General features: G+C 38.7%; 1 protein-coding gene across 16 annotated transcripts in view; it reads left to right on the top strand.

Annotated features, from left to right (window-relative positions):
• NME7 (NME/NM23 family member 7) overlaps window positions 1-21,013 on the top strand; it is a 230,966-nt gene that overhangs the window by 165,058 nt on the left and 44,895 nt on the right. For all 16 annotated transcript variants that reach the window (XM_081489621.1, XM_081489614.1, XM_081489619.1 and 13 more), the window contains one exon: window positions 11,511-11,618. In XM_081489621.1, the coding sequence (XP_081345747.1) occupies window positions 11,511-11,618 (108 nt within the window). The remainder of the gene's footprint in view (window positions 1-11,510; window positions 11,619-21,013) is intronic.

Consider the following 21,013-nt stretch of genomic DNA (forward strand, 5'->3'; position numbering starts at 1 on the left):
TTGTAAAGAACTTAAGAAGAGGGAGAAGAATTTCTGAGCCAGAATATTCAAGGGGAATAGTATGTGTTTTCATGGTTGCAGTAGGGAAGAGCTTGGTGGCTTTGAAAAACTGGAAGAGGTTGATATGACGAGACCATTTCAGGTGAGGGCAGAGAGGTAAGCAGATATTTGATCATGCAGGACTGTATAGCTTATGTTAAATTTTTTGGATTTTTCTCTTAAGGAAAGCATCAGAGGACATGAGACAGGAAAATGGTATAACTTGACTCACATTTTATAAAGCCCACTCTGACTATTTTGTGGTGAATATATTTATCAAGAGCATTGGATGAACCAGGAAGAAATCAATAGTCTAGGTATGAGAAAATGGTGGCAGAGTGAAGATAGAAAGTAGACTGATAAAGGCCACATTTCAGCATTTGAAAGCTGAGCACCGAAGATTTGATGCTTTTGAACTGTGGTGTTGGAGAAGACTCTTAAGAGTCCCTTGGACTGCAAGGAGATCCAACCAGTCCATCCTAAAGGAGATCAGTCCTGGGTGTTCTTTGGAAGGACTGATGTTGAAGCTGAAACTCCAATACTTTGGCCACCTGATGGGAAGAGCTGACTCGTTTGAAAAGACCCTGATGCTGGGAAAGGTTGAGGGCAGGAGGAGAAGGGGACGACGGAGGATGAGATGGTTGGATGGCATCATCGACTCAATGGACATGGGTTTGGGTGGACTCTGGGAGTAGGTGATGGACAGGGAGGCCTGGCGTGCTGCAGTTCATGGGGTCGCAAAGAGTTGGACACGACTGAGCAACTGAACTGAACTGAACTGAATGGCAGAATGCGGCAGTGAATCAGGTGTCAAGAGATGCCAGGAATGGGTCTTAGCTATTTCATTGCTTTATTCCTTCATTACTTTATTTACATAGCTCCATTACTTTATTGAGCTGCAAGTCTCTTTAGGAGAGAAGATTGAGCAGCAGTTATTTTATCAGGGTGTGGTAGACTGTGCACAACACTTTGTTTTCCATGGGGGAGAGATTGAGAATGCCCCTCAAGTTTCTCAGTAGTGATATGTCTATACAGGCTTACTTTGTTTTATTGTTCCACTTTATTAGGCTTCACTAATACCATGGGGTCTTTTGTTTGTGTGTGTATTTTTAAAAAACTGAAGGTCTGTAGCAACCCTGCCACAAGCAAGTCTATCAAAACTATTTTTCCAATAGCATTTGCTCGCTTCATGTCTCTGTCATATTTTGGCAGATCTCACAATATTTTGTACTTTTTCATTTTTGTTTATATTTGTCGTAGTGATCGGTGACCAGTGATCTTCGATGCTACTATTACTGAAGGCTCAGATGGTGGTTAGCATTTTTTAACTAATAATAACTAAGTTGGTTCCATTGTGTCCAATTCTTTGTGACCCTATGGACTGTAGCCCTCCAGACTCCTCTGTCCATGCGGATTCTTCAGACAAGAATACTGGAGTGGGTTGCCATGCCCTCCTCCAGGGTATCTTCCCAACCCAGGGATAAGACCCATGTCTCATGTCTCCTGCACTGGCAGGTGGGTTCTTTACCACTAGTGCTACCTGGGAAAGCCAGGCATTTTTTAGCAATAGATTATTTTTTAATTAAGGTATGCTCATTTTTTTAGACATAATACTATTGCACACTTAATAGACTAAAGTATAGTGTAAATATAACACATGCACCGGGAAACCAAAAAACTTTTGTGACTCACTTTATTGCAACACTCACTTTGTTGCAATGGTCTGGAATCAGATCCATAGTGTCTGCCAGGTAAAGCCTGTACTTCAAAGGTTAAATCTCCTATAATGTAATTTTTGGGAAAAACATAAAAGAAATAGAAAAATATTTACCAAAAAGGAGTTTGTTTCCTCTGTATTAATGTTTATGTTTTCAGACTTTACTTACAAACAAGTCCTTGTGCTTTTTGCTGAAATACAAAGCAATTCACATAAAAGCAAGCAAAAAGATTTGCCCAACAAGTTTAAAAAAGGAGAACCAGGAGAATCAAATCATTTTACATATAAAAATAATACCTGTGTCAGATGAGACCTTATTTCAGCTAGTGCCTACTGTTGCTGCAGTAGCAAAAGCTCAATTGGAGGCAGTGATTACTATGACCTGTGGTGTGTTGGAGCCTAGTGGAAAAGATAGGATTGAATTGTCTAAATGATTCACCTGAAATTACACTTAATTATTACCCTCTTCAGGTTCTATAAATTTACATTACAGCTAATTTCTATTTAATTAAAAGGGAGCTGTGAAGCTTGTCAGAGGTCACAAACCAGATTTTAATGATTCCTCTCATAAATAATTCATGTGGTCTCTAGAGCTAATGAGACTCTTTACTGTGAATTCTCCAATGGCTCATTCAATGAGACTAATATATAAGTAGATATGTTTAGTTTTGCAATTACTTTTACTAGACGGATCCTTAGACTTATAGAAAGAGTCTTTGGATCTCTTCTCTGGTTTCCTTTCCTACTTCTGATTCCTTCTGGTGTTTCGTTAACTTGTTTTACTTGTGAATTAGCCTGATATTGCTCCTCTCCCAGGAATGTGAAACTGTAAATGCATTTGTTAGTACATAGTTGCATGGAAATGGGAAAAATGGTTGGTGGTTAAGGTTTGGTAAGATATATTTGGAGTATCAGAGGAGTCAAGAAGAGGGCTTAGCATGTACTTTTTAATATTATAGGACTCTGCTGAAGAGTACCAGTAATGGCTAGAGACATGAGTGTTTGCTGTTTTAATTACAGTGGTTGTTTCATTGGCCTTTGATATTAAATTCTGTTACCCTTGTTGCCTATAAAATGATGGCAGTGGTTTTAACATTTCTTTTGTTTCACAACTCTTCTAGGATTGCTAAAATTGGAGCCATGCTAGTTCCTCTGTTAAGATTTATCCTCTTATCTATATCACTACTAACATGGTTATCCTATAGATTAAGGATAACCTATAGATTAAGGTTATCCTATAGATTAAACTATGGTTTTTCCAGTGGTCATGTATGGATGTGAGAGTTGGACGGTGAAGAAAGCTGAGCGCCGAAGAATTGATGCTTTTGAACTGTGGTGTTGGAGAAGACTCTTGACAGTCCCTTGGACTGCAAGGAGATCCAACCAGTCCATCCTAAAGGAGATCAGTCCTGGGTGTTCTTTGGAAGGACTGATGTTGAAGCTGAAACTCCAATACTTTGGCCACCTCATGCAAAGAGTTGACTCATTGGAAAAGACCCTAATGCTGGGAAGGATTGGGGGCAGGAGGAGAAGGGGACGACAGAGGATGAGATGGTTGGATGGCATCACTGACTCGATGGACATAGGTTTGGGTAAACTCCGGGAGTTGGTGATGGACAGGGAGGCCTGGCATGCTGCGATTCATGGGGTTGCAGAGTCGGACACGACTGAGCGACTGAACTGAACTGAACTGAATAGATTAAACCAAGAATTTTTTTCCTTTTACTTAGAATTTTCCCCTAATTAGGCTAATGACCAGCTGAGATTATGCACCATATGTCACTCATTTTATGACTGTATTCTAGCTGCTGCTGCTGCTGCTAAGTTGCTTCAGTCGTGTCCGACTCTGTGCAACCCCATAGACGGCAGCCCACCAGGCTCCTCTGTCCACAGGATTCTCTAGGCAAGAATACAGAGTGGGTTGCCATTTCCTTCTCCAGACTGTATTCTAGAGTTGGTCACAAAGTTGTTGTTCTTAAAACTTCCATAATCAGTGAATTTTACAAATCTCTTCCAGATTTAATTCATTTCTTAAGTGGAAGGTGATTTTCGTTCTTGTATGTCTCTTCTGTTTCAGGGAGAACTGAAACAGATTAGATTTCTAGGGAAGCAGTTTGTTTTCTTTGTCCACACATATTTTGTCAGTCTGATAGACCTATTATTCAATTGACAATAATATTCTTCATAATACACACAGTAATAGAATAATTATATAAACTTTCTCTTCTTTGTTTTCAGTATTTTATTACGATTCTACTTAGTACATTTTTTTCCCCATGTCTTCGATTTAAAGGTCATTCTTTAAACCATATTTATTCCTCCCACTCACAGGATTACCTGAATAGAATTTTTAGTACTTAAAATGAGCTGTTCAAGCATCTGACATGAAGGAGCTGAGAAGGCAAGGTTGTGGTGGGGGATGAATATGCCAGGAATTCAGTAGTTTGAAAGACTTCTGACTTTCTAAGTGCAAATAAACAGTGCTCTTTAAAGAGTCTTACTTTCTCAGCATAATCCCTCACTTATAATATTGTGATAACTTAAAATTTATTTACCTGTTAAATTTAAATTGCATGTTGATACTTCTGTTGCTTTTATTTAACTGGTACTCCTCTCTGCTTCATTATGGGAGTGGAGCTGCATGGTAGGAGGGTTTTCACCATATAGTACAAGGAGCATGAGGAACATGGATCTGCTGGGAATGATTAGGGAAAGTCTCCCGGGAAATGAGGGGGGAAATGATCAATGGAGGAGTTTTCTAGGCTTTCACTTTAAACATTTCAGTATTTTTTACTCTTATAGGCATATTTGATATTTTACAATGGTCAAATCTAACATAAATGTATTACCTTTAAAAAAAAACTGATCCAAAATGAAAGTCTAAATTTTAACAACAGATATGAAGACGATACTTATTGTTCTATATTTTATCATTATTGTTTACCTAAAACAAATATATTATGCACATAAAAATACCTCATGTTTTCTGAGGTATGTTTATAGATTATTATCTATAAATGTCTATTTATAGATATTATCTAAATGTCTTATTACTTGATTATTTGAACATTTATCTTTATTCTAAAATTACAATTAAAATTCTTAAGAAATTTCACATATTAATTAAAAGATACTTGAATATTCAGTTGGGTCATCTTTGACATATATTAATATATACCCTTCTTTATCTCTTTAAGAACTCTCATCTTAACCTCCTTTTAATTTTAAGGTTTTATTAATAAAACTAATAGCCATTATCAATTAATTATTTACCATATGACAGAAAGAAAAGTGCTAGTCACTCAGTCATGTCCAACTTTTTGTGACCCCATGGACTGTAGACTGTCAGGCTTCTCTCTCCAAGGAATTCTCCAGGAAAGAATACTGGAGTGGGTTGCCATTCCCTTCTCCTGGGGATCGTCGCAACCCAGGGATTGAACAGAGTCTCCCACACTGCAGGCAGAGTCTTTAGCTGCTCTAAAATACTTTTACTTACTCTAATTATCACAACAGCATTGTAGTTAAGTCCTATTTTTAATCGATATTTTACAAATGAGAACATTACAACAGGCAGAAAGGTTAAGCAACATGGCATGGCCACACCACTAGTAAGTGACACAAGCAAAATTCAAATCCAGAGAGCCTTTCTCCACAGCCCTTATTCTTCATTCTGCTGCATACTGGCTTATTGAATAGCAGCGTTGGCATTATATGTCAGTCAGAAATATTTAGTAAACATTTACTGTGTGTTCATCCCTAGTGGCTCAGTTGGTAAAGAATCTGCCTGCAATGCAGGAGACGCTGATTTGATCCCTGGGTCAGGAAGACCCTCTGGAGAAGGAAATGGCAACCCACTCCAGTACACTTGCCTGGAGAATTCCATGGACAGAGGAGCCAGGCAAGTTACAGTCCATGTGATCGCAGAGTCAGACACAACTGTGTGACTTTCAAATTTCACCTTTCATAAATAAGACCTAGAATATTAAGCAAGTCTTATGTTGTGTCAAAGGGTCAGGAGTCTAATGGAAACTTACTGAAATAGGCACACAGAAAGTCAGGGATCTACAGTAGGAACATAGATTCCTGTATGAGCAGTGGGAATGGAAAGATTACTGTGGGAGGAATTCAAGTTAGTTTTATAGAGGAAATTATGTTGTTGGGATTTTAGGTTTCAGGGAAAGTGTGTGTGAGGCCTAAAGGATAGATTTAGGCAGAATGTGGAGGAATGTGAATGACACACTAACAAGCTGAGACATTAGGTCATAGCAAGTGAGTAGCATAATAATGTCTGTGTTTTACACACAAAATGATAGCAGCTAGTGTGAATTAAAGGTAACTTATAGGTTTGGAGAAATGGAAATGTCAGTAAGATGAGTTTTCATCAGCGTGGCAGATAACAAATATGTGCCCATCTTTCCCTCCTTTTCCAATCCTCAGAAACTATGGGAGATGTATTTTATCTTGTTTTATTTAAAAGAGGAAATCTCCAGCTGAGCTGGAAGATAAGAAAGAGTGCTTACCGTTAGCAGCCCATCAACTTCGAAAGGCAAAAGTGAGTAGGATTGGACTGTTAAGGAGAAGCCTACTCTAAAGCATGCAGGAGAGGCCTGCTCAGAAGGGGCAGGGCATCTGACTGTACATCAGATGATGTGGACATGATGCCCAGGAAGGGCCTGGAGCCATTAGCAGGGTAATGGGTGAGGAGGCCGCATGAAGAGCAGCAGAGTCCACCAGCCATTTCCCCTTTGCTTGCTTATGCTGAGCAGAGGACAGCTGATGCTTTTAGCCACAACCCAAGGCCATGAATGTGGGGCTTAGCTAGAGGTAATGTGGTGGGTAGGTAGCTAGTGACACCCAGGAAAAATGAGAAGCCCCGCTTCCTTAAGAAAAACAATGAGCACACCTTATATGTTGGTATGTCCCTGCCCTCTGTGACAGGTAAACAGAGAATTCCAAAGATAAAGAGTCAGGAGTTCCAACCATTTGCAGTTAATTCATACCATAAAGAAGACACCAAACACTACAAACATAATCACTATCTAAGGCAAGCAAATTACTGGAGCTAACAAGAGTCTTTAATATAGTCAGCATCTCCAGAAAGAGAATATTGGATCCATAAAAATAATTATAGATACAGAAAACTTAAAATATAACTTTTGAAATGTTAAAAATACTTAGAAAATGAGTAGAATTCTGCAATGGATACAGTTTAAAAGCAGATTATTGAGCTGACAGGTCAAATGGAGGAATTCTCCCAGAATATAACACAAATAGACAATTAGATGGAGAATATAAAAAGAGAAAGGCAAGATAGAACCAGCAGTTTCAATATCTGTTACATGGAAATGGCTGGCTGAAAGAAGGAAGAAATAAAACGGAGGAGAGAAAACAATAAAAGAAATAATAAGCTGAAAATATGTATATTCAAATTAGATTGGACTGTTGAGTATGGAGGAGAATGACCAGTAAATGGCCAATGCCCAGATAAAGAGATAATTCAAAACCTTCCAGAAAAGAGAAAAATTACCTAAAAAGAATGGTAATCAGATTTCAATAATCCACATGTGTTTTGTCATACATGCTGTATGTACCACATGCATTATACATACATGCGCATGTGTGTGCCTGTCTGTGTGTGTGTATGTTTGTATGTATGTAATTAGTAGATGCTGTGGAGGGCTGCTCAGATCCCCATCTGCCCTCCAGGACTGAAATGCACAATCCCCAGCTGCTGGGAGTGTTAGCAGCTGACAGTAATACAGTAAGTCCCTCTCCAGAGACTGCTGTCTGCCAAAGAAAAGCCATCTGTCCAAAGATATGCCCCCTTCCTTGGAGTGGCCTCTGTCCAGTGACTTGTCAATTTGGAGAAATAGAAGTCTGACCCGTTTGTTTCAGTTGAGGATGACTCTGATGCTCCAGAGCTCCTTGTAGAAATACCTGGGGCAACTGCTGTTACTGCATTGAACTTCAACTTCTCCCTCTGCTCAGTCTTGTTTTCCTCATTTTCCCATGAGTATAGATCCTGAGGCCACTCCCTAGTAAACTTCCTGCATGCAAATGTCCACCTCAGAGTTGGTATCCCAGAGAATGCAACCTATGACAATATTCTTTTCCACGACCCATATGTGTGTGCATGCATGCTCAGTCGTGTCTCTTTGTGACCCTGTGGACTGTAGCCTACCAGGCTCCTCTGTCCATAGGATTCTCCAGGCAAGGATAGTGAAGTGGGTTGCCATTTCCTACTCCAGGGGATCTTCCCAACCTGGAGATTGAACCCTTGTCTCCTGCATTGGCAGGTGGATTCTTTACCACTGCACCACCTGGGGAGCCCCCACTATCCATGAGACCGTCACTAAAATTGACTATGCATTAGGACGCAAAGAAAATCTAACAAATCCCTTCAAAAGAAGACCAAAGAAACTGCACTCTCTGACCACAGAACAACATCCCTCCAACACACCAGTCTCTTCAGAGTTCAAGTGCTGTGCACGTAGCAGACACCTACGTGAAAGTGATATTTCAGAGTGAGTCACTTCAAAGTTTTTCCCCTAATCTGAAACAATAAGGAAAAGAAAAGAAGTACTCACCTTTCATTCACCTTTCATAATTTTCCAAAGTACATTTTATTTCACAGAATGGCAGCTTACCACCATGTAAGTAGAGTAGTTGTTTAATATCAAGTACTTCATTCCCAGACAATTATGAGAAACAGAATGAAAATAATGAATATGAAATAAAATATAAAGTCATCCTTATTTCCTAGTTGATCAAAATGTTTTTCTTAAACTTGATACATTTGTAACTGACATTTGATAGAAACCTTGAAACTATGACTTAAGTAATTAAATGCATGCCTTTAAAATGTGCTGAAGTGATGAAATCACAGCTGTGAGCGCTGCTCAGCATCCTAGCACCATACCCTACACCTGTCATAATTCTTGGTGATTTCCATATTCATACAGGTAATACATTCCATAGGGCTTCCCTGGTGACTCAGACAGTAAAGAATCCACCTGCAATGCGGGAGACCTGGGTTTGATTCTTGGGTTGGGAAGATCCCCTAGAAAAGGGCATGACAGCCCGCTCCAGTGTTCTTGCCTGGAGAATCCCCATGGACAGAGGAGCCTGGCGGGCTACAATCCATGGGGTCGCAAAGATTTGGACATGACTGAGCGACTAAGCACAGCACAACACAGCACAATCCATTCCATACCCTGGCCTCTCCAGCTGTTGTCCTCCTTTCTTTCAACCTTTTTGCCTTCTACCTGACCTCAGCATGGTTATACCTTAAAACTGTTCATTATAAATCTTTGTAACCCCCCCTCTGCCTACCCCCAGTAACTCCAATTTCAAATATCCAGTCTCTTAACTTTCCAGCTCATTTCTTCTAACACAGATTTCCATAAATCATCCCATCCCACTAGGAGCTCTCATGCACTGATCTACCTTTTCATTGTCTTTCACCCTTTTCATTGTCCTCCCCCACTTAACTTTCTTCTTCAATAAAAAAAAATTTTGTCCATCATTATCATCATTTTCTTACATACACACTGAGCCTCCCTTACCCCTCTCTCGTGTTGCTTTGATAAAACCCCAGGCCTCATTAAATTCAGCTTTCTGCCTCATCTTTGCCTGTGTCCATGACTGGAGAACACACAGCTGTACTGAACAATTTCTCTCCTTTGATCACTGACCTCAAGAGGGCTCTTAGTGCAGTCACATCCATTTTTCTAGTTCATTCACTTTTCTCCCCTCTTAAAATGTTATCTCATACCTTCTTTTCTCTCCTCAGATCCCCAGAACTTCCTCCCCATCCTTCCTCTCAGTTGGTGACAATCTTGCTGACTTTTTTCACTGGAAAATAGAATGAGTCAAGAAAAAAGTATCTGGAAGGAACTTTAGAAATGTTCCATATTCTGTTTAAGATGAGAGTTGCTGAGTATATACATTTGGCAGAATTCATGGGGCAGTACACTGAAAACCAATGCATGTTATCATATGTGAGTTATACCTCAGTAAAAATTAAAAGTAGAGAAAGAACTTCCACAAGTCCGGCTGCCACATAAACCCACAGCTATAACTGGACCCAGGTACTGTCTTGATGTTTGGGATGAATGCTTCATGCGCTTAGATAAGGCCAACTTCTCTACTTAGTCACTTGCTTCCATCTCTCCAACAACTCTCTCTTCTCCCTTCTGCTTCATCAGTTTTTCCCTTTATTGGATCGTTCTATCAGCATAGAACCATGCTATTATTTCTCCAACTTTAAAAGTCACATCCCCCCTCTCTCTCTCAAAAAAAACAAAACCCTCTCTTTATACCACTTCTCTCTCCAGTACTGCTCCATTTCTCTCCCCTTTGCAGTAAAATTCCTTAACTCTTGTATGCACTGATGACTGAGGGCAAATTGTTTCAGCTATTTAAGAAAGTAGTTTGACAGTACTTAGGGAAACTGAGTATGTATATGCCCTAAGAGTACAGAAAAACTGCACATGTGCACCATGTACAAAAATGCTTGGAGCAGAATTGTTTGTGTGTGCACGCATGTATGTATGTGTGTGAGCTAGAGAAAGAGAGGTGGGAGGACACAGAGAGAGGTGGGAGAGAGAGAGATTAACTGAATGTCAGTCATCAGGAAAATAGATAAAGGATGTTCTGTCATACACTGGGGGCTCCTCTGGTGGCTCAGAGGTAAAGAAACAACCTGCAAATTCAGGAGACGTGGGTTTATTGCTGGGTTGGGAAGATTCCCTGGAGAAGGGAATAGCAGCCCACTCCAGTATCCTTGCCTGGAAAATCCCATGGACAGAGGAACCTGGCGAGCTACAGTCCATGGGGTCGTAAAACAGTCAGATACAACTTAGCAGCTAAACAGTCTTACATTGGAATATATATGGTAACAAAAATGAGTTACAGCTACACATATTTACATGGACAAATATGAGAAACAATGCCTTGAAAAATACCAAGATAATAATGGTAACCTCTGGATGGAGACAGAAGTAGATGGAATGAGGAAGGGTCACACAGGGGGCCTTGGAAGTTATTTTAATATCATTTTAATTCTGCTCAATGGTGCATACACAGGTATTTGTTTCACTATTATTCGTAAATATTCATGTGCAGTCACTGCCTTTTTTTGCATGTACAATATATTTCAAAATTAAAATAGGGTTTTAGAAAATCTTTAACTTAGAAAAACAAAGACTATTAAGTACATCACTGATATTTCCACATCTTCAGTTTTTTTAATCTCTTATTTCTTTTACCCACAATTTTATGGGTTATTTGTAACTTTTTTCCCCTAAGGGTGAGATAGCACTAAACTGATACAACTGTTACATTTAAAAAAAAACTTTTTGAAATCAATGCCATCAGACTAGTTCATTTTAAATTAAGTCATTAGGATCTCTATTGTCTTTATAAAATACAAGTCTCTCACAGTAATCAACTGTGTTCATATTTTATGTGATTCCCACAATCTGTTGATAAGAAGAGATGTAATTATTGTTGCCTTCAACATAGATTACGGTGAACATTACATTCAGCCAGGTGAAAGTTTTGTGAGTCAACTGAAATGTTCATTGCTCAGTTTTCATGCATTCGTGCTGTTTCTAAGAAAAATCATTACCAGCAACATATACATGTATCTCATTAATGAATAATTCAGGTGTTTCATATAGCTGGTGTTTTTTTCTTTTTAATTAACACTACATGACTGACTTTAATCTATATGTGAATGTGTTTTTAATAGGAAATTGCCCGACATTTACGCCCTGGAACCCTCCGAGCAATCTTTGGTAAAACTAAGATCCAGAATGCTGTCCACTGTACAGATCTGCCAGAGGATGGTCTATTAGAGGTAAGATGAAGAAGGGTAAATATCCTATTTATATTTCAAGCTCCTAAATAATCTCAGCAGTTCTAGTGTGTAAGGAACCTTTTAGTACTCTTGGATTACAATGTTCTTTGGCTATCTGATAACTTCAGACTGCAGCGTTAAAAGACCAAGTTGTAGGATGCTGTATGTAATAGGTTCTGTAATAAATATGATAAATGTTTTACAGAAAGTATTTTAATCTTAACAGCAACTCTAACAAGTTGACATTATCATGTCAGAGAAGTTAATTAACGTCCTTAAATCAAACAAATAATAGAGGACAAAGTTGTATTTTGATTTCTCATTTGTTCAATTAACATAAGAAACAATGGAAAAAATTACAAGAAAATGAAGTGAAAATTTTTCTGGTTTGGGGTTAAGAAAAGCGTTTCACAGCCAAAGGAAAGAGACCTTAAAGAAGAAATTGGTATTTTTAACTTCTTGTAGTTTAAAAAGTTTTTGTGTCAGAAGGCGCTAAATGAAATTAAAAGACAAATGGATAAATTTAAGTGATTATAGCATGAATGACAAAAACTGATTGCTACCCTTAATACATAGTTATTTCAGTGAGTGTTATGTTTTATATCAAATCTATCAGTCTTTTTATATCTTTGAAGTCATATGTAGAAAAGCCTTCCCATACATTTTGTTTTTGCTTTCTTACACTGAAATAGTCATCTCACCTGGAATTTATTTGCTGAATGATGTGAGGTATGGATCGAGTCAGCTGTCACAATATTGCTTTTTAAATCCTTCTGTTCTTTCATTGTTATTTTTCATTTATTGAATACTTTATGCACCTGTGCCTGTTTCTTAACTTTGCAATTTATTCCATTGGTCTGTTCCAGAAAAATACTATTTTTTATTGTTGTAGTTTATTTATACTTTTACAACTTTTTCTTGTTTATTCTCTAAAATTTATTCCTCCGAATGAACTTTACATGAGTTTACCAGTTTCTTGTCCCACCCTCACAAGATGCCAATGGGACCTTGATTGACTTTATAATATGTTTATAAATTAATCTGGTTTGACAAAAGTATAATAATAGTTCATCAAATGCATATATGGTATGCCTCTTTTATATATGTGTCTTAGACATAATGTATTACATTTATTTCTATGAGTTTTTGTTTTAGTTGCTATAAAGAATGACTTTGCTAGCTCCATTAAGACTGTTATATTTTGGGATGTTAATCTGCTAAAATCTTATTCAAACTTCACTGTGGAATGAAATGTAGACATACATACTTTTGAAATGCAAAAATGTAACAATTTTATTTTTAATTACCCAAAGTATTAACTATTTACTTTATACTTCACCTATTTCATAAATATTCCTTTTGCCTTCTGATAACTTAGGAAGTATAGATTCAGCTTGAATTCAGACTGTTGTACAGTGAAATTGAAATATTATTAACCATGAATTTTATGCCCATTAAAAATATTATCCAAGGTATGCTTGTGATTTTGCTCATACAATTTGAAATAGGTTATTATGGCCTGCAGTTTACAAAGCCATTTACTAAGTGATTAAAATCTCAAACCAAACTACACAGGAGATCTAATTGCAGATTAATGGCTGTGTGGCTCAGAGAATTAATCAAAAACCAGAGATTGGAGCTCCAACAGCTTCCTTTCACCTTGCTGATAATTCATACTTGATGTGCCCTGGACTAAGTCACTTTTTCTTTCCATTTGTCACTTCTCTTATCAACAAAATGAAATAAAGAATGCTGATAACCATCAAGGGATATTCTGTTAGTTAACGATTACCTATTTGCAGATTGTTACTTAGCTTTAAATGGTAAAATATTATTTAAGGGGAAAAAAAAACCCATGAGGCCCAAAGAATTATCTGCTTATAGGTTTTTAAAATGAAATTCAAAGTGACACAAAGACAAGCTCTCTGGACAGGAGCTTTCCTTTGCACTTAGATCTACTATTCAAGAAAGGAATATCCTTTTGATGTAGAGTGACCATAAAATGTGTTGCCCCATCCAGAATTAAGCAGACAGGATGTGAGAACAAAGTGAAAGTGAAGTCGCTCAGTTGTGTCTGACTCTTTGTGACCCCATGGACTGTAGCCTGCACCAGGTTTCTCGATCCATGGGATTTTCCAGGCAAGAGTACTGGAGTGGGTTGCCATTTCCTTCTCCAGGGGATCTTCCTGACCCAGGGATCGAACCCAGGTCTTCTACCTTGCAGGCAGACGCTTTACCCTCTGAGCCACCAGGGAAGCTTGTTCACAAAAGGTATAAATAAGAACTGTCATTGGCACACTGGAATCACGGGTGCCCTAGTTATATGGAAAGAAGGAACAACCTACTTCTCCTTTTTCTCATGTGATGTTTACTGAGCTAAATTTATTTGTGTCACGTGTGTGGAGCTCAGAAAATATGGTGTCAATTTATATTTTATCACTATCCATTATCTTATTTAGTTATTCTTACAGCAAAGAATTATAGAGTGTCTTTTAAGTTGCTGACATTGAAATAGGATTTCAAAATCAAACAAGACATTTTTCTGTCCTCATTGAGTTTACAATAAGTCTTAAAGGTCAAGGATCTTAGCGTGAGTGTAAAAATCTGATGTCATTGAATGCTGCTATTGTGACACAGCCACTTTTGTGGTTATAGGGAAAGATGACAGCCTCATTTTAGTATGAGACATTCTAAGATGTTATTTTGCTGGTGCCATGCAGAGACTATTGGTAGTAATTATGAAGATATTAAACTTACGCTTTACAGAAAGCATTAATGGAAAATGTTTAGCTTAACTTGTAATAAAGAAATAGTAGTTTTCTACTAGTGGCAAAGAAGTTTTAAAGTATCAGTGCCCACTTCTGGTAAGGCTACAGTAATATAGATACCCTCATATTGCTGGTGACAGCTATGTGGTAATGGATATTGAAAGCCATGGGATTTTTTCATATACTTTGTCCCAGAATTCTACTTAGAATCACACCAAAGGGGAGAGATAGCAGCACAACTACTAAATAAATGGGAAGTTCATTTAAGAAGTATTTGTGGTACATGAACTCTGATCACTGTTATGTGGCAGCCCAGATGGGAGAGTTTAGGGGAGAATGGATACATGTATGTGTATGGCAGAGTCCCTTTGCCATTCACCTGAAACTATCACAGTATTATTAATTGGCTATACCCCAATACAAAATAAAAAAGTTTAAATTAAAGAAATATTTTTTTAAAGTGATATGAGCGAATTCTCTGGTTGCTCAGTGGTTAGGACTAGGTTCTTTCACTGCTAGGGCCTGGGTTCAATCCCTGGTCAGGGAACTGAGATCCTGCAAGTGGTGTGGCAAAATAATAATAATAATAATAATAAAATAAAAAGAAGTATTTTTTGTAATTAAATTGAAAATAGAGTGCATATCTAAAGATACATCTGATGTTCTTCCTCTGATTAAGCTTCCTTGATGCCTGTAGTCTTCAGTAAAGGTCCATCTGTGTGTTTTCATAGCACTTTCCTTTCCTCTAATACATCAGTGTGGTCAAGAGTCAACAGAGATCTGTGCTCTAGGCCCTAGAGTCTAGGGCAAATTACTCAATTCATTGTGCCTAGGATTCATCATTCTGTAAAAGGAAGATAATAGCAGTGTCGGGCCTATCAGATAGCATAGTATCTAACACGTTACTTGTTGAAAAAATAATAACAATTATATTATTTCAGCACTTATTTTGCTTATAGATTATTCCCCATGAGACTTGATACTTGCAGGGAAGAGATTCTGTCTTGTCTGGCCTATAGAAACTCTTTGCTAAGTCATTTTTGAAAGAAAAGATGGAAGAATTTGGTTAAATAAATTATAGTTCATGTACTAATATCTAACCTTTTTTCTTTAATGTTGATAATGAAGACTCTACAGCAGTGGTTTCTAGCCTTGGTTGTAGGTTAGGATCACCTGGGCAGTTTTTAAAGTATTAATGTCAAGACCCAACTTTCAAGATTCTAATTTTTTTTTTAAAGTAACTTCAAGCTTAGTATACAAAGTTTTTAAAAAATAAATGTCTGGGATTAAGTTGCCAACATAATGTCCCATTTTTCTGAATATTTTAGTGTGTATTTTTAACATAAAGGAATATTTTCCTACATAACTGTATCAGTTCAGTTCAGTCGTTCAGTCATGTCCAACACTTTGTGACCCCATGGACTGCAGGACGCCAGGCTTCACTGTCCATCACCAACTCATGGAGCTTGCTCAAACTCATGTCCATTGAGTTGGTGATGCCATCCAACCATCTCATCCTCTGTCGTCCCCTTCTCCTCCTGCCTTCAATCTTTCCCAGCATCAGGGTCTTTTCTAATGAGTCAGTTCTTTGCATCAGGTGGCCAAAGTATTGGAGTTTCAGCTTCGGCATCAGTCCTTCCAATGAATAATCATCCTGATTTCCTTTAGGATTGACTGGTTTGATCTCCTTGCAGTCCAAGGGACTCTCAAGAGTCTTCTCCAACACTACAGTTCATAAGAAGCATCAATTCTTCAGTGCTCAGCTTTCTTTATAGTCCAACTCTCACATCCATACATGACTACTGGAAAAACCATAGCTTTGACTAGATAGACCTTTGCTGGCAAAGTAATATCTCTATTTTTTAATATACTGTCTAGTTTGGTCATAGCTTTTCTTCCAAGGATCAAGCATCTTTTAATTTCATGGCTGCAGTCACCATCTGAAGTGATTTTGGAGCCCCCCAAAATAAAGTCTGTCACTGTTTCCATTGTTTCTACATCTATTTGCCATGAAGTGATGGGACCGGATGCCATGATCTTAGTTTTCTGAATGTTGAGTTTTAAACCAGCTTTTCCACTCTCTTCTTTCACTTTCATCAAGAGGCTCTTTAGTTCTTCACTTTCTGCCATACAAGTGGCATTATCTGCATATCTGAGGTTATTGATATTTTTCCCAGCAATCTTGATTCCAACTTGTGCTTCATCTGCCTGGCATTTCGCATGATGTACTTTGCATGTAAGTTAAATAAGCAGGGTGACAATATACAGCCTTGACATACTCATTTCCCGATTTGAAACCAGTCTGTTGTTCCGTGTCCAGTTCTAACTATTGCTTCTTGACCTGCATACAGAGTTCTCAGGAGGCAGGTCAGGTAGTCTGGTATTCCCATCTCTTTAAGAATTTTTGTGATTCACACAGTCAAAGGCTTTGGTGCAATCAATAAAGTAGATATTTTTCTGAAACTCTATTGCTTTTTCAATGATCCAGCATATGTTGGCAATTTGATTTCTGGTTACTCTACCTTTTCTAAATTCAGCTTGAACATCTGTAAGTTCACGGTTCATATACTGTTGAAGCCTGACTTGGAGAATTTTGAGCATTACTTTGCTAGCATGTGAGATGAGTGCAGTTGTGAAATAATTTGAACATTCTTTGGCATTGCCTTTCTTTGGGCTTCCCTTGTGGCTCAGCTGGTAAAGAATCTGCATGCAATGTGGGAGACCTGGGTTCGATCCCTGGGTTGGGAAGATCCCCTGGAGAAGGGAAAGGCTACCCACTCCAGTATTCTGGCCTAGAGAATTCCATGGACACTATAGCCCATGGGGTCACAAAGAGTCAGACATGACTGAGCAGTTTTCACTTTCACTTTCTTTGGGATTGGAATGAAAACTGACCTTCTCCAGTCCTGTGGCCACTGCTGAGTTTTCCAGATTTGCTGGCATATTAAGTGCAGCACTTACACAGCATCATCTTTTAGGGTTTGAAATAGCTCAACTGGAATTCCATCACCTCCACTAGCTTTGTTTGAAGTGATGCTTCCTAAGGCCCATTTGACTTTGCATTCCAGGATGTCTAGCTCTAGGTGAGTGATCACACCATCGTGATTATCTGGGTCATGAAGATCTTTTTTGTACAGTTCTTCTGTGTATTCTTGCCACCTCTTCTTAATATCTTCTGCTTCTGTTAGGTCCATACCCTTTCTGTCCTTTATTGTGCCCATCTTTGCATGAAATGTTCCCTTGGTATCTCTAATTTTCTTGAAGAGATCTCTAGTCTTTCCCAATCTGTTGTTTTCCTGTATTTCTTTTCATTGATCACTGAGGAAGCCTTTCTTATGTTTCCTTGCTATTCTTTGGAACTCTGCATTCAAATGGGTATATCTTTCCTCTTCTCCTTTTCTCCAAAATGATGTATCATAACCATATCACAAGCATCTACATTAGGAAATTAATGTTGATACATTACTTCTATGGAATCTTCAAACTCTCAGTTTTCCAATCAATAATAAAGAATCTTTAATAGCAAAGTGTTCAGGTCAGAATCTTGCATTGCATTTAGTTTTCTCTTTAGTTTCTTACAGTCTAGAACAGTTCCTCAGATTTTCCTTGACTTTTATGACCTTGCCACCTCTGAAGATACTAAGGACAGATTCTTGTTTAGTTGATCCATTCATTCCTTTGGTCATCAGAAACCTCTCTAGATGGCTTCCACCTACAGTCCTAACCAGATACTGACATTTTTATTTGATGGTATGGCATATATTCTATATGCAGTGTCATCTGCTGACTCTCTGTCCATGAAAATGCATGATGCCTTTTTGCTTTGTGTCTCCCCTGCCTTCAGTGTTAGTCCTCCCCCTACCCATGTCATTGATGATACAAATACTTCTGAGGAGCAGTTTTATTTTCTCCTTGCTTTCTTTATCTCTCCCAAAGCTTTATTGAAAAAGTATATTCCTCTGCCTTTCATTTACTTCTGTAGTCTGTTCCCAGGTCTGTCTTTCTCTGATTATCTTCAACACTTTATTGTAAAGTGTATTATAATTGAAATTCTCAAATTTGCCTAATAAGTGTATGGTAAAAAATTCAAATATGTTTGAATGTTGAATTCTATACACTAAAATGATGTATCAGTCATTCATCCAGATATTTACATTTTTAACAAAACTAAAACACAGCACTGGGGACATAGCAGTAAATAGGGTAAGTGTAGCTCTTGCCCTCAGGGAGCTTACCTTCTAGGAGACAATAATCATAGTAATTGTTTTTTAGAATAATGAAAATATGGATCTTTTCTCTGTGTTTCTTTTCCAAATGTTCTATCACTTGGCTATATCACTTCTGTAGCTATAAAATGAAATATTTAACACATTAAATGTTTCACTGTATGTATGAATAGTCAATCAACACAAGTCTGAATTTGGTTATGTAATTATTTCTTCATTGCTTCTTCTAGTACATTCTGGAAGAAAAAGAATCAAGCATTAACCAGAAATAAACATAGGTAGAGGGTGAATAAGATGATTGGACAGGCCTGGATTTTTTGGCTGTGGTTAGTGTAGGCCTCTGCACACACTAACACTCATAATTTATCTTTAGCTTTAGTTTCTATCTTGAAGGAAGAGTTATGATTTTTACTAGTACATTGTCCAAGAGGGAACAACTTGTACAAAGACAAGAGCGAATAGCTTTCTCTAAGAAATCTAAAAATAGTTTAGTAAGGCAGGGGCTTTGACCTCGATGTGGAAAATGACAAGAGATACAGGTTGAAAAATCAACAAGGGGCTTGTAACGTCCTATTAAGACATCTGAACTTTATCCAGAGGGCAACAGAAATCCAAATATATGTTTTACGCAGGGGATTAGCACAATCATTTCTGTGTCATAGGGGCCACTCTGGCTACAGCATGGAGAGCAAATCAAAGCAGAGTTGGGGAAATCAATCTGGAGGGAGACAGACTCCCTAGGGAGAAGGCTATTAAGATAATTCAGGAACAGATTCTGGTAGCCTGAATGGCCATGACAGTGGGAATAGCCACAAGCAAGAGCTTCAAAAGACGTGTTTTTTTGGGAGGAGGGGGGTAGAGTGTAGAAGTGACAACCAGAGAGACTGTGGCGGATATGACAGATAACCTGAGGGAAAGAAACAAGATTAGCTCCAAGCGAAGATGCTGGTACAGAAACTACCATCTTTGAGTTACCAGTATTTCTGAGACCAAAGTTTTTTTTGTAAGTTTGATGGCAGAGCCTAACCTGATCTTATATATGACATCCTACCTGGGTTCAATCCCTGGATTGGGAAGATCCCTTGGAGAAGGGAAAGGCTACCCACTCCAGTATTCTGGCCTGGAGAATTCTACTGACTGTATTGTCCATGGGGTCGCAAAGAGTTGGACACAACTGAGTGACTTTCGTCTTCACTACTTTTTAGGGCCTCCCTGATAGCTCCCTGGTAGCTCCCTGGTAAAGAATCCACCTGCAATGCAGGAGACCCCAGTTGGATTCATGGGTCAGGAAGATCCTCTGGAGAAGGGATAGGCTACCCACTCCAGTATTCTTGGGCTTCCCTTGTGGCTCAGCTGGTAAAGAATCCACCTGCAATGCAGGAGACCTGAGTTCTATCCCTGAGTTGGGAAGATCCCCTGGAGAAGGGAAAGGCTACCCACTCCAGTATTCTGGCCTGGAGAATTCCATGGACTGTATAGTCCGTGGGGTCGCAAAGAGTTGGACACAACTGAGCAACTTTGCCTTTTCCCTTTCCCTCAATATCTATGTTTGTGGTTTCCAGGACCCCTGTGGATGCCAAAATCTGTGTATGATCAAGCCCCTTATATAAAATATAGTCCACCCTTCATACCCCATGTGTGTGGAACCCGCAGATATAATTTTCATATAACCCACTTAATGTGACTGTTTACACTGCTGCAGCAATGTTACTGTGTTAAATTGTTGGGGAACTTCCTTGACTCTTTGTAGAATATATGCCAGGGTGTTGTGGGAACTACAATCATCACTTCTGTGTTCCAGGCTTGAAAAAGAAGAAGAGCAAGGGGCAAAAGGTGGAAAATGCCAGCTCAGCCATCATCCTTCTCCCCACCCGCTTTAAAATGCTTTTCCAGAGGCCCCACCCAACAACTTCTGCTTAAGATTTGTTTGCTGGAATTTAGTCCCACAGCCACCCCCTTCTTCAAGGGAAGCTGATCAATGTAGTTCTATTAGTTGAGAGTATTACTACCTCCAGCAAAATGAAGTTTTGGCTAGAATGCATAAAAAGAGGGGGTGAAGAGCAGTATCTGCCATAGGAGGTCAACAGGGTAATAGGGGTATTCAGCCAGGGACCAGGTCTCCAGTAGACTTGGCCCCTCCCCTCCCCTAGTACGGTAGTTCTCAAGCTTCATCTCTGACCAGCAGCATCTCTATCACTTGAGAACTTAGTGGGACTTAAATTCTCCAGCCCCAGTGTAGATCTACTGACTCAAAAATTCTGGAGATCAAGCCCAGGAATCTATACTTTAACAGGCCCTCCTGGTGAGTCCCCTAAAGGCTGAGAACCACTGCCCTAGTGCAGTGGTTCCCAGCTCATGGCACATCAAAATCACCTGTGAAGTTTTTAAAACCGCATGCACT

This window comes from Giraffa tippelskirchi, chromosome 5 (assembly GCF_054371585.1).
Source record: "Giraffa tippelskirchi isolate mGirTip1 chromosome 5, T2T-mGirTip1v1.2.pri, whole genome shotgun sequence".
NCBI lineage: Eukaryota > Metazoa > Chordata > Mammalia > Artiodactyla > Giraffidae > Giraffa > Giraffa tippelskirchi.